At 39.0% G+C, this 27,488-nt stretch overlaps 1 protein-coding gene across 3 annotated transcripts in view; it reads left to right on the top strand.

Moving 5' to 3' along the window:
* Positions 1-842: 842 nt before the first annotated feature.
* Positions 843-27,488, top strand: part of rps6ka2 (ribosomal protein S6 kinase, polypeptide 2) — a 33,334-nt gene continuing 6,688 nt past the window's right edge. The window contains exons 1-13 of one of the 3 annotated variants that reach the window (XM_035399415.1): positions 843-1,561; positions 11,999-12,115; positions 14,471-14,552; positions 17,914-17,994; positions 19,014-19,093; positions 22,194-22,306; positions 22,605-22,642; positions 22,865-23,007; positions 24,863-24,933; positions 25,311-25,399; positions 25,954-26,018; positions 26,268-26,370; positions 26,877-27,001. In XM_035399415.1, the coding sequence (XP_035255306.1) occupies positions 1,463-1,561; positions 11,999-12,115; positions 14,471-14,552; positions 17,914-17,994; positions 19,014-19,093; positions 22,194-22,306; positions 22,605-22,642; positions 22,865-23,007; positions 24,863-24,933; positions 25,311-25,399; positions 25,954-26,018; positions 26,268-26,370; positions 26,877-27,001 (1,206 nt within the window). In that variant the 5' untranslated portion in view covers positions 843-1,462. Of the gene's footprint in view, positions 1,562-11,998; positions 12,116-14,470; positions 14,553-15,488; positions 17,807-17,913; positions 17,995-19,013; positions 19,094-22,193; positions 22,307-22,604; positions 22,643-22,864; positions 23,008-24,862; positions 24,934-25,310; positions 25,400-25,953; positions 26,019-26,267; positions 26,371-26,876; positions 27,002-27,488 lie in introns of those variants that run through there. The other 2 variants (XM_035399416.1, XM_035399417.1) reach the window with 2 other exon arrangements.

The raw sequence follows: 27,488 nt of genomic DNA, 5'->3' as shown, positions 1-27,488 counted from the left end.
ACTCTGATCCTTAACAAGAGTAATAAATGAAAACATAAACATTTAGTAGAACATGGAAAACATATAAATCTTCTCTTGATAAACATTTTGAATTTAATATTTATTAAGCTCATCATATTGTATTCCTGGCATTTATTTATTTGTATTTTTTTTACATCGCCCAGGAGACCCTTTAATGTTTTTCCATGCAAATGTGATGCAAAGGCTATTAAAAGACACTTTTTGCTTTAAAACCATGGCTGTAATATGCAATCAGATTGCAGTTCTTCTATGTAATTTGCTTATTACATATAAAATAATAAGCATTAAGGGTATCAGCACAAATGCGGGAATGCACATAAAATAGTATACAAAAGCACGTTTACCCAAGGTATATTGTTTGGCATGATATCCTTCAACACACTTTACCTCCAGTTATTGCTGATCTAGCTACTGTTCTGCAGCCATAATGCTATTGACTTCAAATGCTTTGGTTCTGATATTGAGTCTAACCTCAGCCTACAAAATTCACTCTTTCACAGTGCACAGTTGTAACTGTTTTCAAAGGTGGCAAGATAATTGAGTAACTATACACGCCTCCCATGTTTTGTTTGAACACTCAGCTTGTACTTTGTTGGGTCTCGTAATTAATTTTCTGTTCATAATTGTGAAAGCTTTTTAGTATCTGACCTTCTATCCTAAGAATTTGACCCAGTCCCAAAGTGTCTTTTCTAGTCATGTTATGGTTCCTTACTCGATGTTCCATGCCCATTGCGTAAGTGTTTTCATAATTGTGTCCCACAACCCCCCTCCCCCATTTTATATCTGGATGTTGTACGTTTGCCATGATATTAATTTCAACCTGGATCAGTTCTAAGTAATCATGCAGCGCTTCGGTACGGGTTACAGGCCATACCACTGTAGTCCGCGGTGGCTGCGTTTTGCACTTGGATGTGCACGAGAACACTGCGGAGCTTAGTGGATTCCCCATAGAGGGGCGTTGGAAAAGGTGAGAGAGGGAAAATCTATTATACATGTGCGGAGGGAGAGGACCTCAGACCTGAGGTACACGAGTTAAATCTCGCCAGGTCTAATTTTGTGCGTCGAGACCGCATGCATTGCAATGGATTAGGGGATCTCGGCGCGCATTGCAGCATCGTACGTTATCGTATTAGCAGAAGACGAAGAAAAGGGGATTCGGTACAGTTCAAGAGGCGCAGGGCATAGCAGCATCACTGTCACGCCGGCGCTTAGTTACCACCTCCAGATCGAAGTCACGCGTAACGGAGAGAGATGAGTTGCGAGACGTGTAGCTGCCAATCTTAATGGTCTGCTCGGTGGCTTGGTCTTCTCTTTCTAATTCAGCGTTATGGATTAGCAGAAGGTGACAGGAAAGCAATCCTAAATCCATTTTGTTGTGCGCTGATCTGGATTAAGCGGTGAAGAGACAAAGATTCGTCACAATAAGAACAGAAAAGCGACGATGGACACCAACATGCGGAAATTTGCGGTTCGACGGTTCTTTTCCGTCTATATGCACAAGAAATCACGATCTAAAAGCTCGAGTCTTTGCAAATTGGAGGTTGGTGCCACTTTTTTGTTTGGCGTTGTTACCACTTCTTTTAACTTGTGTGCACGAATACTGTGGTGTGTGTGCAGTGCGTGCTATTGATGCCATAATGAGTACAGCTGTGTTTGTCAGGGGGCGTACAGGTAGGCTACACTATGCTGCATAAAGGTAGATGGAAGTGACAAGTATTTTTCAGTAACAGTGGTTTTAACTTTAGAAAATGCAAACTGTGCATAGTTGGAAATAAGATGCATTGTATCAACGCGTATGTGCATAACCAGTCACAGAAAAACAGACGCATAATTTCCCCACGTGTGTACACGTGTGTTTTTTTATTTTTTATTTGTGGTATTTTCCTCACCGCGTGCCTAAAAACGTCTAACGTGATTCAGAAATCCTGTGATTCTCCGCATGCAAACAGTATTACACGAAACAGTTTCAGAGTTAAAATAAATAACTAGATATACCAATGGCTTCTCATCGTCATGTGCTGTAGTCTAACTACCTGACCTTATTCACCACAGGGGTTGAGGATTTATATCAAGCCTTAACACCTGTATAAAAAAGTTAATTAACGCTTTATGTATTTTACTTAAGATTACATTTATAATAGCTGTTTTCTGGTTCACTTTGGAATGTGGGGGGAAAAAATGTTATCCATGTGAAAAATGTGACCATGAAATTTGGTTGTTGATGGTACAGAAAGCCCTCATGCATATAAGAGATGCCACAATAGAAGTAACAGTAAGCTCTCTCTCTCTCTCTCTCTCTATCTCTCTCTCTCTCTCTCTCTCGGGACCTGTTCCCAACCCGCCTGGGACTCTTTGTTATTCAGTTTTGGGATTTTCTGCTGAGTACTCAAACGTCCCCCCAACAGCATAGATCAAGCCTGGCATACCTGTCGCTGTAAATTAAAAATTTTAACTTCAAAAAACTGGGTCAGGTCCTACGTTTGACAGGTGTGTGAGTAACTAGAGGAGTCCCTAAGCAGGGAGAGACACACTGTGCTTTGAGAGAAGGCCTGCATCTAGCTGTAGGTCTGTGATTTTTTTCTCCTTCTCCCCATTCTGGCCAGCATTTATCAGAGCTAAATAAGTATATCCAGGGAAGAATATTAAATATCATTTAAGTTAACTTTAACCATTGAAGTATTATAAACACTGTGTCATTTTGGGGGGAGAAGCATAACCATCTTTGTTTGGAGTTTATCTGGAATGTATCTCTTGTATGCTTTTCCCTGGTCATTTAATTTGTTTGTACATTTTTTCCAGTGCCTTCAGCATAGATGTTTCTTTGTCAATAAGCTGACAATTTGAAATTCAAACAGCAAAAGAAAAAAATATACACGATTGATTTTTGAACTGAAAATGCGCAGCACAATTCAGAATTTCTGCACCACTCGGATTTTCTTTACTCGATACAGCTCTTTTGTGTCATGACATTTCCAGCTGAGGCTATAAGTGGAAAGTCTCAGCATTCAGCTGGCCTGCAGTGTGTCTAGGGATGAGCCAGTTTGCTGAGCCAGCTGTGGAAATGGCCATTATGCAATCGGTCTGTGAGCACCCCTGCTCTATATCCTTTATGACTGTCACATATTAAGCATCCTTGTTATTAACTTAAATGATTATGTTATTTATATTTGCTTGAAAGGGCCATTTGTATTTAAAATGTAATAATGGAATCATACACATTAGTGGACATATTAATATTTATTAACACATATAGTGAAGTAACCCTGTAGATAAACCTAATGCAGGTGTTGTTTTAAAGTGTCACAATGAAAAATGACTAATTAAGTAAGCTTAAAAACAAACATAGATTTGTTTATAATCCAATATAAAAAACAGAAATGTATAGGTAATTCTAGGCATCTTGCGTTAGCCTTACTCACTCTGCAGTGTTACCTTAAGCGGTACAATATATTCTTTTTGCCATAAAATGAAAGGTCAAGAAATAAAAAGTAATAGTAATGAAACCCTCTTTTTCCATGACGTATGGTATCCAGCAGTCTCTATTGATTTTTGTTCTATTGCCATATTGATCTTCCAGAGGCTTCCTGTTTGGTTGGCCTCCCCTCCTCGCTTTGTACAGAGGGATTAAAACAAAACCTTCCATGAATTATGGATTCCTGTGTAAGTATCCTGTACATGGAAACTCAATATCCATATTCAATCTTTATCTCCAGGAACATATTATAGTTCCATGCAGTTTACTGCTGATCTGTGCTCATAAACATGCCTATCTGTGGAATTAAGGCAAAAGTCTCGGTCAGATAGGTCATGAGATGTGAGCCCGTCCTGTTTATTAATTTGGCCCTCAACTGCAAATACAAATAAGCCCCAAAGACATCTGTTCATTACAGATCCCCAAAGCCAACTCAGTCTTTCTCTATAGACTTTCATCAACTTTTAGAATGGAAACATCTGAATTTAGACATGAGAAATATTCCAAATACGGTACTTTTACATGTTTTATTGACATAATTTAAAGTAACCTGGTCATGATTTAGGCATCAGTCATTTTACTTTGCAGCAGGTATGTTTTTGTTTTTAGTAAGTTCAACGTGAATAACCGAACGTATAAATTTAGTAACTTCCTAAATGCTTACACCAAACTTGGTAGCATTTTTGGATTAGGAGTTTTCTCATAAAATATATGACCAAATGATCAAGCTCTCATTCTTCCCCGATACTGTTAAAAAATGCAGGCTTTAGATGAAATTGATAAGTGAAATTTAAAAATGAAAATGAAAACTTCTACACTTTAGGCTGACCAGATGTCCTCTTGTTCTCTGGACAATTTTCTTCTTTTTAGGGCCAAAATATCGCTCCATGCAGGATTTTTAGGTTCCTAAAAATGTCCAGTAAGATTATGAACAAATAGCTTAGTATTATGTCCTAACACCTGCCTGCCCACCCCTGTCTTTTTTTAGCTGCGACCGCAGCTCTATAGCTCTGTCGGTCAGTCGGTTGGTCCTCAGGTGTACCACCCCGTAGTGCCCACAGTTTTCGCCCCAGGAGGCTGAAATTTGGCATGGACGTTGGTCATGACCGAAGGTTGAGCTGAGTAACTTTCAAGGCCGACTGACCAAGGGGCGGGGGGTGGCGATGGGCGTGGCCTATAACAAAAAGGCGCATAACTCCCGAATGGATTCACAGATTTGAACAAGATTTTGTGGAAAGGTTGGTCATGAGCCAAAGAAGAGGTCACGTGTTTGTGTGAGGGTGTGTGAGGGGGCGTGGCCTATCACAAAAAGGCGCATAACTCCCGAATGGATTCACAGATTTGCACAAGATTTTGTGGAAAGGTTGGTCATGAATGGATGCAGGCACACATGGATGCATGCGTGTTTGCGGTCGCAGCTATTGCAGATTCGCACTTGTTTAAATCCAGTTTATGGTCATCCTAGTACACATCCATGCACACAAGTCCTAGGTTTGAAAATGGGCCTCTTTGTAGACATGGAGCCTCTCCCAGCATGCACTGGGCCAGAGGCAGGAATATATTCTGAACAGCTCACCAATCCACCAGAGGGCACATACACCTTTCACTCATACATTCATGCTTTTATGGGTGATTTAGAGTCTCCAGTTAGCCTGACATGCATGTCTTTGGACTGTGGGAGGAAACCCAGAGGTACCCAGAGGAAACCCACATGGACACAGGGAGAACATGCAAACTCCACACAGAAAGGCCCCAGCCAGGATGTAATGAAAGAAAAAAAAATGTAAAAAGTTGTGTAAGTCGCTCTGGATAAGAGCGTCTGCTAAATGCCTCTAATGTAATGAAGACATGGGGAGCACAAATCATGCTTAGCTGTGAAAAATGAAAATGAAACAAGGTTTTCATTCAGTACATTATTGATATTTATTGTTTTGAACTGAAACTCTTAATTATTTTCTTTCTTAATATATTCGAAGAAACACTACAGGCAAAAAGACAAAATGAATACAGATGATGAACAACGAATAGAAACATAAAATAAGTACCTAATTTACACTGGTTTAGTCACTAGTTATGAAATATATCTCTCAAAAGTACCATTCCTCTTTTACTTTAAGTTCAGGATAGGTTAAGTTGACCCAATCTGTATACAAGCCTTAATCAATACACCATTTCACTCTCTGGGATGTTTTTTACGGGTGACAACAGGCCTAATGCCTAAAAGAAGATTATTATTTTCAATACTGGACAGGTTGGCAGTAGGATCAAAAACAGTGGGGTCAGCTTGAGTCTCCTGTTGCAAAATATCTGAACATTATGGTAATATAGTATAGTTACTCTGTATGTATTTTGAAGTGAATTATGATGATCTGACCATAATATTTTTGGTGATTCTTTAGATTCTTTTAGTCTCTCTTGCTGTCAGCAACAGTTGTAGAAACGGTGTATTTTGAAGACTAAAGTGGTCACATTGATCAATATGAATACAACAGTATTTCCCATACACTGACTTTATTTTGGTGGCCCAACGAAATATATTTGCCCCCACCCAAAAAGAGAAATTCAGTAAACTCAAACCACATTAAAAAAAATTATCAAACTATCAAACACCCCATATCACCCATGTGTAAAAGTAATTACAGGTTTTCATAGAATAATCTGTAGCTCACCGATTGTTGTTTTGTCCATGAAATGCAACATTAAAACATAATAAACCCATCCAGGAGATTGTTGTTGCTGTTTATAGCTTACTGTAGGTGTCATGTCTGGCTCACCAGAGTGCAGTGGACTGCTGAACACATTAAGTTTTGAATTTAGAACCCTATTCCTTTTCTTTGCTTTATATTGACTGCTTTATATTCTACACAATTTAAAGGCTAGTTCAGACCAAATATTCACAATGCAACAAGTTGCACCAGAGACTCTTTGATAAGAGATTCATCTGTAGGAGCAGACAGCATAATGCCATTCAGTAGCGTTAGGTTAGTTTTTTACAAAATATATTGCACTTTGCAGCTCAAACTCAGATACAGAGTGCTTCCCATTACTTTTCCCTCCTCACCTCCACTCCCCCACTACTGCTTGTCTCCTACCTGGAAGTATGTGGAGGAATGAAGGGGAAGAGATGAGTGGATGAAAGAACACACAGCAAGATGAAAATATATTTAGATTAGCTACAGCTACACACATGGTGTGCCGCTGCACTCAAAACCGGTTCTTTCACTTGGGCGCACCACCTAACATCCTGCATTGATTGTGGCATGTTAATACTTTTAAAATATCTCTAATCAAAGCATTGATTGCTGCTCACAAAAACATGAATTTGAAAAAGAGCATTAATTTACATTGTGTACAGCAGAGAAGCATCAGACTACCTCTTCAATTATGTAATTACCTTGGAGGAGTCATTTGTCTGATATCCCTGTAATCAAATGAGCTACGGCATCCTGTGAGCAGTAATCTGTTGGTAGCTGAAGCAGTGCATGCTGGGATCAATAAGAAGTATGAAGACACCAGTGTGATAATTAGATTCACACAGAGAGGACAGATGCCCAGGGGTTACCAAGTCAAGCTTGACTGTGACTTGTTTAAACAAGCCTAAGTTTCAATGCTGCACTGAATTGATTTGCTCTAAATATTCAAATGTTTCAGCAAGGAAGCCTTGAAATGCTAACATCAGCCACGTGTTGCTACCTTGAAATGAATGGGATTTGTAGGCCATGCAAGCTTAATTAATTAGGCTGAAAGCGCATTCTCTTACTGACTGGTTGATGCACGTGGGCGGGCATGCATGAGCATGTGTGTGTCCAGTTCAGATTGATTATATAATTCTGACCTGGTTGGTAGGGGAGTGTTGTGTTCCCAGCGCTCTCAGATTAGCATGTTTTCCCAGGTTGGGTTAACAGAGGAAGGTGAAGAACAACACCTCCTTTCCAGGTTCAGTCTTTACCTGTATACCTTTCAAAGGCCCAAAACTTTCACCAATGGAACCTGGTGAAAATGCTGTTCATATTTCCGTGGTCACTGTTCATTAGTATATTTTCATATGTCTTATTGAATTTATGTCATATGGACAGTTTAACATGGATAACATGTATCAGAAGTGAATGACTATTTCAAAAGAAACCATTGTCAGAATATTAATTTCTGCCATCACTTAGTAAAACAGAAAAAAACTTAGGAAACTGTTGTTTGGACATTCCGGGCATTTTAACTATACCCTTTCAGTGGCTGTTCAGCTGACAAAACAATTTCAGCTATGTCAACTAAATGATTTACATTCGGTAGTAATAGATGTTAGTCCAGAAAAATGAAATTAATTTCAATCTCCATACAGAAACTCACATTAAATCACAGCTATGGGGTTAAACCCCAGATACTGCAGTTCCACACAGAGCAGCTGTAAGCACCCTGTAGCGTTTACTAGTCAAACTGTTTTTGCGATTGCTTCTGTAATCCAAGGGGACATTTGGAATCTGCAGATTTATCCTAAACAGCTGGTGACCTACATCAAGAAAAGCATAATGCATGATGCACGATTGTCTTAGTCATAAATGTCATAACATGATAGCAATAAAAGGAGAGATGCTTGTTTTTTATGGTCCTGTACAAAACCACCTGAACATTGCTTACTTAAATGATTGATGATGAGAATCAGCACAATAAATCACTCCGATAGGTTTATTGCTGTCAGCCGACTCCCTTAGTCATATAAATTTCCCAGTAAACTACCGATAAATTAAAGTGAATTGAATGTGGCTGCCAGGTAGTTCCTTGATGCACATACATTTTTAGTAGCCTATACATTAATAAAATATAATACAAATAGAAAATGAACGGTTTTTCAAATGTAGCTCATATTCTGCCCATCTGAAGGTGTGTACTTGACATGCAAATAACTCCACAACCATGTCCAATATTCAGAAACTGTTCATACCTTTGGATGTCCCTTAATAAAGGTGATATACCTTCTTGTATCAATCCAGACAAGAGCACAGGAATGTTGAGACTGACAAGCATGTGAAATTCAGCCGACCTTCCTTCGTGTTGGATGGATGTTCACTTTGGAAATTGATTCAAATTTTATTTGAGTCAATTATATTTGCTTCTTGAGGTTTATTGAACAAAAATGTTCGAGAAACATTTTCATTTTCACTCAGGCTTTCTATGCAGTGAATGTAATATATGGGAAGTAACCAAATGATTTCATTCAGCTCAAACTAGAAATTGATTGCTTACATGCTGTGAAATTTAATATGTGTGTCATGCAATTCATGTATTACTGAGTTTAAATTCATATATTATGTAGAACATTTATCTCTTTATTTATCCTTTAACAAGGCTTAGTTGTTGTATTTCACCCGCTAGTACTATATGAAATTGATGAAAAAATAAATTGAGGTGTAAATAAGTAATTTTTTGTTTGTTTTCCCCGAAGCAATTTTTTGTTGTGTCTGGGTAATTGCCGTACTTCTGCCAATTCTGAATTCCTTTAATTTTTTTACAACGCCTGGCTTTTTTTTCCGCATGGGGAAAGCTATCTGTTACAGCACAAAATACATCTGGGTTTAGAACAGCTGTGTAACAACCTCCTGCTAAGTGATTAATTCAAGAATAAAGACATATTGCACTTGTATTGTTCTTATAGCCGAACATGTAACAAGCAGCAATGTTTTTTAAAGATTCAGAACTGTACCATAGGTAGCTTAAAGCACAGATGATTGTGTACTTTAAAATATTAGGTTTTATTTTATTTTAGACTTTCGCTGTAAACCTACTGGCCATAGAAAATAAATAAAAATCAAATGGTAATTTACATTTAGCACTGTATTTAATGCAGTAGTGAATTGTAGGTTGTAAAATATTAGTGGCTCTGATTAATACAATAGCATTGTGGCTAGTGAGTAAGATGGCATTTGCCGGCAATAAACTCTCTCTGACTAGCTTACTGTAGCTACCATTTTTAAAGGGCAATTGCCCTCACTGTTTCAGCCTGGCTACACTTACTACACAATTTTGAAAAAATGCTTCCTGGGGTGAATGGAGTGTGTCCATCTCATTTGCATAAAGTAGACATTCAGACTTTTGCGATGTTTTATTCATGGTTATAAGTGTAACACAGCTGAATTGCAGATTATTTCCACTTTAAATGACACATACACTTTGAATGGTCACATACCCTAAAGGCAAAATGAAAAAACACAGGGCCAAGTTACATTAAATGATTTAGGAAACATTGGGTAGCATTCCTTTGGAATAGAACTTGCTTTATTAGTGTGAGCTATGACTGGCAATATTGTGTGTGATTTTAAAAAAAATATCAAACCTTTTAAAGGCAGGTCTAGATTTTCCTAGTTTTAATTCATGATTTATAGACAGTCCTTTGTATGTGTGAGTAACTTGCCACTTTTGTACATTGAAAATGTGTTTTTGGTGAGATTTACAACTGGTTTGAACTACCTGGTAACAAATCAAGACTTTTATGTTCCAGTAAGTTTCCTACTTACATCTTGGCTATAATGTGAGGCATTTAGAAACAATTTAGTCTGTTCTCGATAAGCATGAATAACGTTGGCCATCTGTACCGCGCAACTTTCTCTCAGAAGGAGGGAAGTGTGAAAGTTAGAAAAACAGGGAGGAAGCTTAACACCTCCACAATCCTGGAGAGATTCACACCACGGACTCGCAGACAGCCTGCCCATCACGTCACCTTCTCAGAGCCAAAATCTGTTCGGCTGCCTTGTCACACGCTGACTGCAGAATCAAGATTATCCATCGCGGAACCCACTCTGTGTACAATTCCATGCTATCCTGTGGAGCACTGGTTTTTAGACCTTTAAATATCAGGACCCAAATTAGAAAATGTTTGTTTTAATATCAGGATCCAAAATACCTTTCAGGAATCTGTCAAATACACATACTAGCATAGCCTGGTGAACTGCAGACTCATTCCAGGACCCACGTCATGCACTCCCTTGACCCATTTTGGGTCCTGACCCATACTTTAAGAAATACTGCTGCTGACATTTCCAAGCTGCTGGGTCTCTACCCAGGTTTATATGAGCATTAGTAACAAACAATCTACCACCACTTGATTCAGCATGGAAATATCTGCCAGTCCTTCAAATAAGATATTGAAAGCTCCATGCTGACTGTTGCTTACTAGCTAGGCGTTACAGGTGTTCCTCTGCTTTTGATCGTTTGCCTTTCATCAGTGGTGCTTCAGTAGGCTGCGGTAAGCTGTTGATCTATGGACTGTGAAGCATCCCATCCTGTTCCCTATCCTGCAGGAGCAGTTTGGGAGTAACGCGCTAAGCTGTCCCCACACTTCCCACATCCCCCTCCCCCCTGCCGAGACTCCACTTTAAGGACACTTATGTTCGCCCCTCCGCTAGCTTTCTCGTACCCAAGCAGTTTTCGAATGTGCAAAAAGCCCTTGCGGTAATGTGCTCTCTCTGTAGGGGGCTATCAGAGGGGCAGAGGGTCTATCAGCCAAGGTCATTCTTTGTGAGACTCGCCATCCAGAGCCCGCTGAGTGTGAAGAACAGGCACTGCTAATGTGGATCCGTACACTCGGGAGTCATGTGAAATCCATTCAAAGCGGAATGTGCATTTCGTAGCCTTAAGAGCAGGGGGCCAGGGAGCCACTTGCCTACCAACACTTAAAGGCAGTTAAGATTTACTGCAGTTGGCAAACATTGAATTCAAAATGTAACAGCCTCTCATAGATACAGTGTTTAACAATGTTTAACAAGAGATTAATGATCACTGTATTACTGTGTTCACATGGCAGCCTGTGGACCAAATGTGGCCTGCCAAAGACTAATTTGACCCTTTTGATGACTGAGATGAAAACATTATTATTCATATTTATCAAACTGTGATGATCTGTCTTGTACTGCAGTAACGTCAGGATACCTCCCACTACTAAAGAATCATAATTATTAACTGCATCATTTGAGAAGGCATGTACTTTCTGTTTCCAGAAAGAATGCATCTTATTCATATATTATTTAATATTGTACAGGACGTGGAACATTTTTGGCCTATATGCACTATTTTTAAATAGAGTCTGGCCCCCAGGAAGAAGTCATTTTATTTTCCTTGCCCTATGCCTCTTATGCCAGTCAGGGCCAGGTCACAGAAATCTGACCCAGCCTTGGATGACATCTGGCCAATCTTCAACAGCCATGTTACATCAGTACAAATATTTCATCACACAATGCCATATAAAATTCAATGAAAGTGCAGATAATTAATTACAACATCTGTGTAACTCCAAATAAGTCAAATAGAAATCATGTGTTACCCTGGATTCAATCAACATATGTCTTTAACTGTTATCCAAGTGAATGCAAGTTCTATGTTTTACATTTATTTAGTTGATTACTTGATTCACAAACTTATTTTATACTTATTTGAGTCAGTAAGTTAAAGACAGATGTTGATTGAATGCTGTTTTTTTCCCCAAACCCTGGACAGAACTTTCTTCTGTTTCTCTCACAGGATGATGGCATTCTTAAAGAAATCGACATCAGCCACCATGTCAAAGAAGGCTTTGAGAAAGCAGATCCTTCACAATTTGAACTGCTCAAGGTATTAGGTCAAGGTTCTTATGGAAAGGTAAGAAACGGTTGCACTGATGTTACATAAGTCTGCATATTTCAACCTCAGAGATAAGAGGCCTGTAATGAAATGTCAGTAAAATGAATAAAAAATCAGATTAGTAAAAATCACTGCTCGTGGAATAGGCTTTATAGCCTGAAAGCTGATCTTGGATATGTTGAATACCAGGTAAATGGATCTGTGACCTTGTACAATACAATATTACCCTATTGTAGAAATACTGAAATATCAGAATCAATAGTAGAAATTATTTTTACATAAAGCAAAGCAACTTGTTATGCAGAGAGGGTCATGTAGAGTTTGACAGCAATATTGCAACATTATTGAAAACACAATTCTAATTGTAAATTATAACAAATATGTTTTTAAAAGGAAATGTATAATATACTGTAAAGACTATAAAATCTATATACATGTTTAATATGGCGCAGGTTTCCCCCATAACTGTATTGCACACACTTGATGGTTCTGATAGTTATTTATTGTAGGCCCAAACAGCAGTGGACCCATGTTAATATCCATTTCTTCTGGGTTTTGAATGCAAAAGTGATACAGTGAGGTACATTGCAGGCTGCTGTATTCCTGTTGTATTCTTGTAGTATATGCTTAATTACATACAATTTTTAGTCTTTTGACTGATGCTCTTATCCAGAGCGACTTATATACAGCTAACATTCTTTGCATATAATCCATTTATACAGCTGGATATTTACTGAAGCAATGTGGGTTAAGCACCTTGATCAAGGTTATAATGGCAGTGGCTCACCTGGGAGTAACACCAACAACCTCAGTGTTATGAACCCATAAAAAGTAAAACTTTTCAGTCAAATAAGTTCAAGAATTTACTGTGTATAATGTACAACAAACAAAAAATAAGGATTTTTTAAATAGCATAAAAGTGTCTCCAACAATACATTCCCTGCCTTGAACACTTTTCATGGATTGAAACACTGTGAGAGACATATGCTGGGTGTTTAACTTTCTATCTGCATAAACCTCCAAACTCTTAAAGCTCAAGTGCCCTTGAAAGAATTTGTGCTGCTCGTGCATTGTCTCAGAAACAATAGAAATGCATCAAATTGATCTCTCATGAATCATTCTGTGATAACCTAAAACCTACAATTATGGTGTTTATGTTTTCAAAAATAACACAATTGTTCTTTTTGTAGAGTACTGAAATGCAGATTTATCTGCATTTAGCCTTTTGAAGCAGAAAATTGCAGCATCCTGTCATTCCGATGACTAACACATATTTGTCAACAGCAATTATGGTACTTATGTCAAGTCCAGATGAATGATTGGACCCATTTAAACATCTCTCAGAGCAACGCTGGTTTATTTTTAATATTTTAAATGTTTTTTCTGTTTTTGGAATTCCCAATGAGAGTTGGCATCCTCCATCAGATTCAGTTAGCACAGATTAAGACACTGTTCTCACGAATATGTGCAGTTCGCCTTTAGCTTCTTTCAGAGCTGAATTCAGCCTGCTAACCTGCTCCTGTTCACCATATGACATAGCTACAGTGTGCTAGCAGGATGGGCCCCTAAGATGTCACTGTTTCACTGGCTTTCAGTCTCTTCGGTCTTTTTAAAATCATTTCAATAGATTTAAATCACCCCCCCGCCTCTTAAAACCAAAAGAAGATCTACTCATCTGCAGTTGACATGGAGGTGAACGTATATAAGTTACAGTAAGCCACCCTTCTGGGATAATTGTGTGGATCCACTGAAAAAGAGTCACAAAGCTTCTTCACATATACACAATTTTCAGGATATTTGGGGTTGTGATTTGTGATCTATAAATGAAACAAGCATATAAGAGATTTAAATTCAATTTATTTCATTCCTTATGCATTTTATATAATGCGTGAGCATAATACAAGGAACTGTTTGCATGCTCAAATTGTGCATGAAATACATGCAAGTTCTATAAATGAGGCTCCTGGTGTGATCAGTCAGATAAGGCATATACACACCATTGTCCAGACTGATGGCTTGAAAATTACTGTCTGCAGGCTGACTAGCACTCAGCCAAAATGCCTGATATTCAATCATCAACAATCCTAAATATCCTCAGGTTTGGAACACTGCAGTCATTGTTATTTATTGCCTTTTGCAAACCCTGCAGGTTAAACTCTGCCCTTGGATGTAAGCACAAGGTTTGCATATCAATTTCTGTTTTATATTCATTGAAAAATCCCCTTCACTCGAAAACAATTTGGTGTCAAGGTGAGCTCATACAAAACAGCTCCTGTGCATTATTTAATGAAAAAACAAGTTCTTTGGCTGCTTCTTTAGTCCTCTAGAGATTATGATGATTTGCTCTCTGCTGTTTTTTAACATGACTGACAGGTGTTCTTGGTGAGGAAGATCAAAGGTCCAGACACAGGGCAGCTCTATGCCATGAAAGTGTTGAAGAAAGCCACACTGAAAGGTAAGACGTCTGGAACAAAATAAAACGTGACCTATGATGCAGTGGAGAATATATATATATATATATATATATATATATATATATATATATATGTACAGTACTGTATATATTTTTAAAACAGCGTAGACTCTTGTACCGTCAGTCGATGGCCTTGTCATGATCTTTTTATTTATTTATTTATTTTATACGGGGGTGGTGCATGAATCTTTTCAATACCATCTCACCTTTTCTGTGCAAACCTGGCTAATCCGCCACATTTTCTAGTGCATTTCTGGGTCTCTGGAAAGTTTTGACCGAGGGGCAGTGCCATGGCTGTGGTAGTGTGAAGCGCTTTCTGAATCTGGAACTCAGTCATAAGTGGCTTTAGAAAGGTCAAGCAGAACTATGGACTATTTTATTTGCAAGGGTTTCTGAGCACAGAGGCCTTTCTAATGGTAACAGAAATGTCACTGGGCTTGTTATAAATACCAGCTTTGTATTGCTCATTGTATTGTATTGTTTTGATTTATTTCAGTTCTGTGTGTAAGTTTGTTTGAAGTGAGTCGTGTGAACACTTCACTGGCAAATGTACCAAAGCCAGCCATATTGGGATTAATCAATCTTGGTCTTTTTGGAAAGTGAAATCAGTAGGTTATTTTTGGAATATTCTCTGTATTGCAACGCAGAATCAGGTTTTTCTCATGTAGAATAAAGAATTTGATTTCATTCTTTCTTCAGTTGGGCCCGTTATGAGTTCTGAATCTTAACAACTTCCCCATTCCTGTTGTAAGGGTTTATCTTTCTGCAAATTACATTAACCATGTTCAAATTTACTGTGCTGTAAAAATAGATAATGGCTATATTTCTATCTCAACATTGCATTGATATGCTTTGAGTGCAGCCACCTACTCTATAATTGTAACCATGGTTACTGCCTCTTGTTTTATGCCAAAACAGAGTCGCTCTTTAGAACTGTCACTGGGCGGATTCTCTCAACACCATATGTCAAGTGGTAACTGAAGTGGCTCAACTTCAGAATAAGAAGCAACAGAGACTGTCTGCAGAAACAGGGAGTCACAGCTGGAGGAATACAGGAATCCCATGGGAATGTAGCTCCAGTGGTGGGGATTGGTTGAGTGCATTCTCCAGTCCTCATCTGTTCACCTACTGCTCACTCACTCAAATCATTACGCAGTCACTTCCATTGGGGGAGGTGTTTTCTGAACCGAGACTTGACAAAACGTCCATTGAATGTGCGAGCAGTTGCATGTATTAATTTGTAATGCTGTTTTGCTTTTGCACCTCATTTCTCTTTTAACTGAAATCTCTACAGTTCCACCACGGCACTGTCAATGCAGGAAGACTGGGAGAGTAAGGAAATGGCTTTATTCATATATCACTGTACAAAGGGAAAAAACATCAAAGGGGGATTTTCAGGACAGCCCTTGTTTTGGTTTGACAGCCATCTGTACCCTGCTTTTAACCTGTTCTCTTTTTGTGACTCACAAAGGTTGTAAAAATATTTTCATATTTTCAATCTGCACCGTAACAACAGTATTAGAATGAAAAGGCTGGTTTACACCAGGAAAATACAATTTTTTGACTGAAGTATTCTTTTCTCCAGTCAGTTATTATTTTATTATCTTATTTTGTTTTTTAAATCTTGATGGTATCCCCAAATTTGCTCTGATATGGCATATTGTTTAGTCATATAGTCCACAGATATTCCATAGCATGAGAAGTGTTTTCATTGGCCAAGGTCCAAGGCCCCATGCCCGTATTTCCAGCTATGTAAACGTGTTTTCCCAGGATTACCCAGAATCTCCACTGTGGGTGATCTGTCACCTGATTAGGCTGCACGAACCTCATGTCATTCTTGGTCTCTGCTCGCATTCAACCGCACTGCACTTAATATTGTTGTAGAACATGGTCGGCAGCTGTTAATTTCCCCTGTTCCCTCCCGTAACCTGGGAGACCTGCAGGCCCCCATCAGCAGTCAGTGCAGGTGTTTTCCATTGTTGTCCTTAGGCCTGTTATGGAGCACAGCCTGCTTGAACACCGCCTTTTCAGCTCTCTGGACACTGCCCTCTGTGCATTTTCTCATAGGGGGGTTTCAACTGTTTCTTTTCCTTTTATTTCTCACTGAAAGAGAATAAATAGACCTGTAGTAGATTCACATGATTAGCATTGATCCTGTTATTCAGCATGCAGCAGCAGTGGTTCGATCTCATGTAACAGTGTGATATTTTATGAATTTATGAGGTGTGCTGCTTGATTCTTTATATTGTTTACATGTGGGTGAAATTAATTAGAAAAATGTTTTAACTGAAGATATTTTAAGAAGAATATGCAGTGTAATCCAGTGTAATAGCTTTTGTTTAAACTTAAATTAGACTGCAGATTGTAGAAAACATTATCTTTCACAAAACAATAACACCAAAAAGGACCTATTAAAATATGTTTAGGTAGGCTTTCATGTTCAGTGATGAAGGTGTTTCAAGAACTCAATACAAGGAAATGTTATTGAATGCATCAGAAGGAAGCTCATTAAAATGGGAAATTGTAATCCTTATATTCCTAGCTGTGTTTATAAAATATGAACAGTGCTGGAGCCTCTCACTCCTATATACTTCACTGAGCTATTTACATAGTTTACTCATTTTCAATGGATAATATTGCTGCCTTCTTTACTGTATTATCGGATACTGAATCAGCTGTTGACGAAACATATCCTTGTCCTCAATGAGTCTTCTGAAACATACTTCCTGGAGGGTTGATGTGTCTGCGGCTTTCTATGATTTCCTTTAAATGAGCTGCCAGTGAATCCCTTGGGAACATGGTGTGGACTCTTTAGCCCATAAAAGACTTAAATGAATCACTGGTGCTGAAAAACACTGAAAACCAGCAGACACTATGGCCCTTTGGGGCTGGATTCTGACACCTGTATTATAAAATATTGCAGTCAGTAGCCATCTGTTTTACAGTGCCAATAGCATGCCAAATTGCTTAACACCAAGTGATTCATGGTCTGGAATTAGCTCCCATTTTTTTAAATTGCACTCCTACAAAAGAACAACCTCTTAAGGAAATCGCTGGCAAATTACATTTTAGCAGAAATACTATAAACTATTATAGACTGGTCATACATTGATGATACTGAAATTTGCATTCACAGGAGACAGATGGCTATCTTGTTATAATTCTTGGGATTTTCTGCAATTAAAAAAATGAAACTTGCATATTTCTTCATCAGCAGTAGTTTCTCTTTTCAAAGGGTGAGTGTACATGACATGGAACATAACTTCCACTTTGACGACAGACACTCATCTTATTATGTCCCATTTCCTCACCACACCTCCACTCTTCCTATCTGTCTTCTCAGTGCGGGACCAGGTGCGATCAAAGATGGAGAGAGACATACTGGCAGAAGTCAACCATCCCTTTATTGTGAAACTGCATTACGGTGAGCCCCTTGAATTGCACATCTCAGTGCTCATCTCTTCTACAAGCCGAACCTTCCTCTGGCTTAAAACACAGTCAGAATTACAGTTTAAAAGACATATGCTGTACCACTCTATATCTAGACAGCTGCTTTCTGGACATGTACTTGTAATCAATCTTTGTAAATTTGAGGCCTTTCCTAAACTCATCCTGGTGAGCAGTCATCCTGAATGACATGCTTACATTTCAAGAGTAATACTGAAGTCCCTGTATTATAATCAATATTTGAGTGCTGTAGGTCTGGTTAAAATGTGCTTCATACCAGGTTGTCCACCACAAGTGATTCAGGCAACATTTTTCATTAACTGCACAATTGGATTTAGCGTTGCTCAGGAATGGGAGGGTTTCTGTCAGCTGGAGTGACATCGCACTGTACGCCAGCGACACCAGCTGGTGCCATTTTACATGCAGTGCCCCTCTGACTCATGTCTGTGCGAGCACCACTTGCAAACTGTGAGAAGAAGCGGTGGCTGACGTCATGTGCTTTGTAAGAGTGCATATTCTTTTCTGCGCTCTCCCACATCGACACCGGAGGTTGCAATGAGCATAACAGCGTGAACAGGATTGGGCATTCCAAATTGGGGAGAAAAGGATTAAAAAGCATTTTTTAAAAATGAAAATTGTGTCATTAACTTTAACTTAATAAATCTGCTGGTGATGGTGTTTTCTTCCTTGGCTTTGCCGATGGTCGAACTTTGTTGTGGGGAGGCGGGGCTGCTGGCAGGAGCCATGTGAATGTAGACCTGAAGTAGCCATGGGATAGAAACAATTTCTGTACTTTATTACAGAACCGTGTAATAAACCAGCACTTGCATTCCCCCTGATAGGCAAGTGCCATGACTGAAAATATCTGCAGAATGTCATCAAATATGGATTGAGTGGGTCTAGCAAATATGATTTCATAGATTGAGTTGTCTCTGTGAATATGTTTTGATTTCACTGTGAAGCCCAATGTCTTTGTCTTAATTTTGTTCCCCTCAGCCTTCCAGACAGAAGGGAAGCTATATCTCATTCTAGACTTTCTAAGAGGGGGGGACCTCTTCACTCGACTCTCCAAAGAGGTGAGTGTCTCTACAGCCTGTGCCAGCCTTCCTGATTGCCTTGAGAGATTTTTCTTTCCTACCCTGTGCTAGCACATCAGCAACAGTATTCATCTGTTTTTATGGGGCTCTTGTGCTTAATGGTAATTACAGCTTGATTAACCTGCCGTTGAAAAGAATTACATGCAGCGTAAGTATAATTATCATTTCAAGCAACATTTTTCAACTCCCGCAGAACAGAGCTCTGCTCTTGATCAAACATTACTTTATAAATAAGGAAAGTGTGCTAATCTGATCACTCAGTTACGAATATTTAAACAGAATTGTTCTATGAGATTAGCTGTAATGCTTTTGTTAGGGTATGCAGTGGAATTCTTAACAGAACCTGCAGCCATATGTGTAATTGGCACTTGAATAATCTACATGAAAGCTCTATTAGTCTGCCTGCTTTTGAAGAGAGCACATGCTTGTCCATGCTGTCCTGGATCACTAGCAGAAGTTGCAGCTATGAGCACTTATGAATAGAAATTGAGGAGAAAAGCAAGTAAATTATATAAAAAATACACAGCATCATCCCCCTCACTGAAAACATTGCATAAACAACCTTCTAGACCTGGTAAACCCCACCCATGTATGCAAGCATGCACATACGCACACACACAAAGACAAACACACACACACACACACACACACACACATGCACGCACACACATTCAATTAAATCAACCCTAATCTCATGCATAGGATGGACTGGTCTGGGTTTGCTTTAGTATGGAAATGGTTTCCTTGCTTGATCACTTAACAATGCTTAAGGGTTTTAGCCCATTAATTTCCAATGGTCTTCTTGTTCTACAAACTTCCCTTTTTCCCATGATTCTCGCTTACAGTTCTGTACTTCTAAACCTCCATCCAGTGGAATAGCAGAAATGACACAAAAAACATTTTATCAAGATATATTGTTGCCCTGGTGATGAACAAGAGAAGGCACATTTTTCTCCCGTTGAGCAGAATGAACTGGAAACATACTGCTCTAACACCCACGGTGTTTGGATTGAGATTGAGATGATATGTTGCACTAATTGGACACATTTGCCTTTCTTTTATGACCACACGTTAAGCAATTAGGATAATATATTTGAAGAACAGAAGATGAGTGAACTTTGGCAGGGCAGGTTCCAGTGAAAGCATTATGGGGTGATGGGCAGATGCTCTTATTCAGAACGACGTACATAGCGTATTTATTTCAAATCCAGTCCATTGATACATCCCAAATGTACCTTGCATGCCTGCCCTACACGTCATGCGCTGATGATTCACTCACATTTGGCTGTTAAGCTGAACTGTTTGTTAGCTACACCGGCCTTCGCCACAACACACATCATCATTTGGAGATTACCGAGTCTCTCTGTCTGATTAATCTCTGATAAGCCCATGCCATTTAGTAGTGCATTATTAACGCATTATTAACATTTTGATTACCTTCCAGCCACCGCTACAGATGACATTTTATCCATTTATGGCTCATTTACCTTCACTTCACAGGGTTCCTTGATGTACTGCAGCATGCTTAGCACATTTCAGCGACACAGTCAGAGCTTTCTACAGCTTCTGTAAATATATTGTATGTTACTAGGCCTTCTTTGCATATGCCACTTCTGTTATCATCAGCCTTCCATAAAATTGTGTTTAACTCCTATCTGATCCTTTGAATGGAGGAGTTATTGCTCTTGAGCTCCTCTACCTTCAGCTGGTCCTGATTGATTGTTGGCAGCTTCATATCTCTCCTAAACATTCCTGTTTTCTTCAGTTACGGCTGTAATTGGGAACTCGATGAATCATATCCTGGTTAAAATTAGTGATGTATTATATAGCTCACAATAATGGATTTTAAAAGAGGCTGAATATTTATGCCGTCTTGTGAATGCATCCCGTGAATTATTTTCTGTGAAATTAAAATGCGACTTGGTTTTTCTTGACCTGTGATTCAATCCTTTAGAGAATAGATAACCGTTTCACTACTGCTGTGTGTAAGGAATGCAGTTTGAGTCACTGGCCGCAATAAAAGCCACTTTTTTGTCTATTCAGAAATCAAAGCCACATTTTACATCTCGCTTGTTTGATTTCTATTGATATATTATGATTAAACTATGCTGAATATGTGCAAAATTATTCAATAAAAATCATTCAGTTGGGGGTTGGGATGCTCTTGTATCTTTCACATGCATTATTATTTTTATTACTTCGTATTTTTCAGTCTACAAAAATGTATATGGAATCTCTTTGCCACAGGTTTTGTTATTCATTTTGTGCAGTCATGTGCAGGCTTTTGAAAAGGGAATGCTCTTTTCTATGTTCTGGTAATGTTCCTTTAATTAGGATGATTTGGTAACGTTTTAGTAATGTTTCCTTATGTGGGATTAATTTGGTAATGCATTCATAATATTTCCTTGTATGGGAAGATTCATTCCATAGATTGTGTTGATTGTGTTCCTTTGCTTTCTCATCTCTAATTTCTCATCTCTGGGAACAGGGTCACATAGTGTTAATGCTACAAGCACAAGCGCATCATTGTTTTTTTGTTTTTTTTTTAGGTTTTGAAATTAACTTTAATAGTTAAACCAAAATAGCCACAATGGACCAATGAAATTGCCACTGAGTGTGAATCTGCTTAAACATTTCTCCAGCTTGATTAAAACCTGACTTACATCATCTGGGGAGGTGTTTCTCTATAACGGTTATAAAAATGTGGTGGAATCAATTTATATTGAAACTATTAAAGAGAATTAATTGTTTTTCTGTCGCTGCCTGCATGTTTGGCAGTGTTTACCCATGGTACAGTGTTGCTCAGGTCTGCTTACAGAGCAGTACACAAAACTAGCTAAAGTTAACAGCGCCTATCCACCTGATGCTTCAAGTGTTTCAGGCTGGATCTGCTCCACATTTTTGTTCTCAGTTTGCCCTTTGCAGCTACACATAGCTAGCTCTGCTCCTATGCCGACCTATTATACCAGTACGTCTAATGTATAGTGCTGTGTAACTGATACGCATAACTGGTATTGTTCAAACCCTTGTCTGTGATAAAAGTGGCTCTCATGTGCAGTGTTTCATTCTTCTCCCCTTGGCTAAGGTGATGTTTACAGAGGAGGATGTGAAGTTCTACTTGGCTGAGCTGGCCCTGGCTTTAGATCACCTCCACAGCCTGGGCATTATCTACAGAGACCTCAAACCGGAGAAGTAAGAGTCCCTGCTATAGCACTGAGCTCATTTTTCACCTATCAGTGTTTTTTATTATAGTAACCTCTAATAAGCAGCGAGGGAACCCTGCTGTCTGTCAATGTGAGCACTTACTGTGCCTATCAGAGAGCTTGCTCCTGTACATTTCTGATACTCATGAATGTGCACAAGGAAATCAAAGCTCTCTCTCTCTCTCTCTCTCTCTATATATATATATATATATATATATATCATTATTATTATTTTCTAATTATTTTTTTCCAATACAATGTGTATGACACATTACTTATTTCCACAGCATCCTTCTGGATGAAGAGGGCCATATTAAGGTCACAGGTGAGTAACAGCTTTTTAGTCAGCTTGTATTCAGCATTTCATACAGTACAACCAGATATTTAACTTTTGTAGGTTAGTGTCTTGCCCAAGTGTACAGTGTACCTGGGAGCAACAGTGGACCTGTTCCCTAACCCTTACACCAGAACTGCACACCCAGTTACTTAACCCGTACAGCACATTTTTTACCTTTACCCAACATGTTATATCGTTTATCACTTTTAGATTTTGGCCTGAGCAAAGAGGCAATCGATCACGACAAGAGAGCGTACTCCTTCTGTGGTACGATTGAGTACATGGCCCCTGAGGTGGTCAACCGAAGAGGACACACGCAGAGTGCAGACTGGTGGTCCTTTGGTGTGTTAATGGTATGTTCCTCCCACCACATTGATTGGTTTCTTTTTTATCGATTGTTTTCACACACCCAGGGGTACTTGAGATGGACATAGAATGATCTCATATGACATTTACTTGCCTGCCTACTACAATATGCTGTTTTAGTTTGAAAAAAGGGTCAATTCCTACACAAATTAATTAAATCTTAACCATGGAGAGCATATGTACAGTCCATACCACAAATTTACCTTTAATTTTCAGTTATCATTAAGGCATGGCATTAAAAACACACACACACACACACGCACACACACATTCGCACTCACACTCACACACATGCATTCTATTATATTTTCAAGTTATGGAGTCTCCAGCTTCATGGTTATTATATGTTTGCTGATGGGAAACAAGTATAATGCAGTACAGAAGTTTTGTGAGCCATAGGTGTAAACTCTCCAAAAGTGTACCTTGTGGTTGTTTGTTTGAACACTGGGCCAGGTGAGAGGAGGTTAGACCATGGTCAACCCAATGTGCTTGCGGAGTTTGGTTTTCTCATATTTATTATTTGTTTTTGTTCTTTTCTTTTCTGGAGGACTAGACTGACCAAACAAATGAGTGGGTTGCTTGTTGTTCATTTTGTACAGTTCATGTTTGCAGTTGCACCTTGTGCCACTATGTCTGCTTAAGGGATTAATAAGGCCTCACATTGATACGTAAAACAAAACACAAAAAATCCCTGCGGGCTATTTGTGTGTCAGTACACTCTGTATTAAAACTTCACTCCAGTCTGGAGTGCTCATTAGATACAGCCAGCTTGGTCCATCCCTGCTGACTCATTCACTTATGACTTGCCATGATGAGTCTAAGAGCTGAGAGACCCGCCCGGTATTTTCACCCTGCAGGTACATCATCCATTAAGCCTGAACCTCAAGCACATTTCAGCCTATCAAAGCTTCACTGCTCTCTTTAATACGTTGTTCATTAGTGCATGTACGTAACAAGTCATGGAAAGAGATTGCTGCTATAAAAATATATACTTTTTCTGTAATACCTGATCTGCAATAGCAACATAAGAAAAAGGATATCCCAATGGAAAAATCTATCATATGAGAGGAGCAGGTGAATGTTTATGTGAAGCACACACAGCGTGAGGTTTGGTGGAAATTAAGAGGTGCTGCGCTGTCAGGATAATAAATTACTTTGGTACAAATTGTACGTGTTTGTCAGGGGATGGGTGGGGGGAGGATTGGTATGGATGTATTTATGCATGTGTGTGTGCATGTGCAGCTACTGTATGTGTGTGTGTGTACAGCTGTGTGTGTGTGTGTGTGTGTGTACAGATGATGATAAAGGTTGATAGCATATCAGATCCTGGCTGGAAATGTTTATTTATACAGCTGCCCAATACGTACAGTACAAATTTGGTTCTGTACCTGGCGACCTAATGTTCCATTTATAATATGGGGAGAAAAAGGCCACGTAAACAGAGTCCGATAATGCACTGTGGCCTAGTCCAGCCGTATATAGTATTTATACTATAGTATTACTTTCACCATTTGTCTTGAGCATTTTCACTTTTTGATTGGCCAAAAACATGAGGCTACACAGGATGATTATTCATATTTGTCAAAAAGAATTTTAATAAAATATGATTTTGCAGTGTGCTCCTATCCAGTCCATGTTCACTCATTACATAATACCTTGCAGGAGAGCGACAGCCTTTGCCACTGGAGAAAGTGTTTGCTGTGCATTTCTTTACTGCCATCTCCATTAGCACAATCCCAAAATTAATACAGCCATCAGCTGCGCTGCATAGTTAATCTCATTCGCCTGTGTGTGTGCTGGAGGGATGCCAGTGTGTGACATTTGTCCGTTGTCTCCGTTTAGTTTGAAATGCTGACGGGATCGTTGCCCTTTCAAGGCAAAGACCGCAAGGAGACCATGGCTCTCATTCTTAAGTAAGTGTGAATGTTGTTGACCAAGGAGGAGGTGAAATTTCCTGGATTGCATGTGCATGCAACTACTTTCCTTTAATTTTTGGTTTTCTGCAGACCTAAATAATGTAGCAGAATGTAATTTTTAAGCAGAAGGTACAACCAGCTTGTAATCTATTCTAGGTTTTTTCAAAGTGCTAAGCTGTATAAACAGTAAAACTCAATTTAAATAAATCTAATTGTCTGTTTTAATGTTTATTGATGTCCTCAACTGTGTTGCCGGATCCTTTGAGTACACGTACAGCTTATAAATTTCCAAATAGTGAAAAGGATAATAATCATTAAACTGTGGAGTGGCCTTGATTGTCAATGCGTTTCCATGGCTTGTCTTTTCTACTTAGGGCAAAGCTGGGTATGCCTCAGTTTTTAAGCCCAGAAGTGCAAAGTTTGTTGCGGGCCCTTTTTAAGAGAAATCCTGCTAATAGACTGGGTACGTAGAGACCTATATATTAACACGTTGTTCTACACATTAACTTACATTTGTGAATAGTCAAATTATTGTTCACAACCAGAGCAGGAAATCAAGCAGTTTTTGACTGCAGACAAAAATAAGTTAGTCACTTCCTGTACACAGAGGAAAAAACCAATGGCAGTGCTTCAGCCTGTACAGTTCCACTGTCCAATCACTACAGTCGGTTCACTCGTCTCCTGCAATATTGGGACACTGGAGGGAGGGAGGACACAAAGATTGGTTTCCAGGGTACAGAGGAGTCAAGATGGTAGTGAAGGAAAGTTAGATACATTTTTAAAGTATTAGGACGCACCCTATCTGTTGAATGAGGTGTGCTTTGTTAGGGTTCGCGTGAAATCATACAAGGAATGTAGATCTCTAGGAATAGGGTTGCGGAGCTCTGTCCTACTCTCAAAAAATCATAACTGCCTTCTTTGAGTATGTGTCCAAGGACGTTATCTTTAGCCTCACAACTGTGTGCTTGTCTCCTAATCTGGCTTCCTGGTAATTATTATTATTTATATGTATAAAAGGTGCCGGGCCAGATGGAGTTGAGGAGATCAAACGGCATCATTTTTTCAGCACGATAGACTGGAATGTGAGTATGTGATTTAGTGTCATTCCATCTGTCCTTAGCAATTGGTAAACAAACAAAAAATATCTCAAAAATAATATACAAATGCACAGTATTTGGCTGCAATACGAATTCTGTGAAGAATTATATCAGATCAAACAGTGTGTGAATGAAGAGCTTGGTCCTGTACTAACTACACAATCTTCATTTGTGGGGTACATTTTAATATTACAAATAGTAAAATATAGTTTGTTTCCTGGTAAAAACCATCAGAAACTGTTCAGGAGAGAAATCAAGCCACCCTTTAAACCTGCTGTGGGGCGACCTGAAGATACCTTCCACTTTGACCCTGAATTTACCTCACGAACACCAACAGGTATGTGACTTCACCCTATGGCTTCAGTTTATTGATTATAATCACAAACAGCCAAACAGACCAACTTGCACCACTTTGAACACAGATATTTTCTCATAAATATTTCAGTCTTCTCAGAGTTATTTACTTTTTTTTTCCGAACGTAAGCACTAAAATAAAGGAATTCTGTTGCAATTACTAGTGATTGTAGTACAATAATTTGTCTTTATTTTGAAAAAATGTGCTAGGCTAAATTTGTGTATTGGCTAAACTTAAAAAGTAACTCATGTTTCTGTTGACTATTATTTTTACACTGAGGTTTTTCCTAGCAAGATCATAGAAGTTTCCAGATGAGAATATTTAAAATAACTCCTCCATGGCACCCTGTTGTTGTCGCGAAAGTTGGAAGTTCATAATCATGTCCCAGGGCATCTAGGCTGTAGTGAAACAGTAAAACAGCTCCACTCTACTCTGAGCTTCTGTTCTCAGTGCCAGCGTGCCCACAGCCCCTCTTCCTCTGGTTACAGATTCCCCCGGCGTCGCCCCCAGCTCCAACGCCCACCAGCTCTTCCGCGGGTTCAGCTTCGTGGCCACAAACCTGGATGAGGAGCTCACCCAGACTGACCAGAACACTGTCAACCCTATCGTACAGGTGAGCAGCCAATCCTTACTGTCAACCCTAGTGTCCAGGTCAGCAGCGAGATAAACTCTAGTGTTCAGGTGAGCAGTGGGATAAACTCTAGTGTACAGGTGAGGATAAACCTTAGTGTACAGGTGAGCAGTGTGATAAACTCTACTGTACAGGTAAGCAGTGAGTAGCGTTCACCACCCCATATTCACATTATGTTTTTCTTGATTGAGAAATATGGTTTCTAAAGAAGCTACAGCACTATATTTTGAATTTGTTTTGTTTGAAAAATTGTCTAAACTTAAATACCAAATAATTATTTTCTGATTTAAACAGTTCAACATGATGCCACACTGAAAAATGTGTTATTTACTTGCCTTGCTAATATGAAAACAAATCTCCCACTTCAATGTGCAAATATAATCAGCTACATGATGGGACAAATTACCTACCATGCTAAAAGCAGCTACCATGTTAGTTTTTTAAAAATATTCAATTGATGGAGCTCAAT

The sequence above is a fragment of the Anguilla anguilla genome, chromosome 18 (genome assembly GCF_013347855.1).
Source record: "Anguilla anguilla isolate fAngAng1 chromosome 18, fAngAng1.pri, whole genome shotgun sequence".
NCBI lineage: Eukaryota > Metazoa > Chordata > Actinopteri > Anguilliformes > Anguillidae > Anguilla > Anguilla anguilla.
Note: the sequence above shows the minus strand (reverse complement) of the source record. Positions and strands in the feature narration are given on the sequence as shown.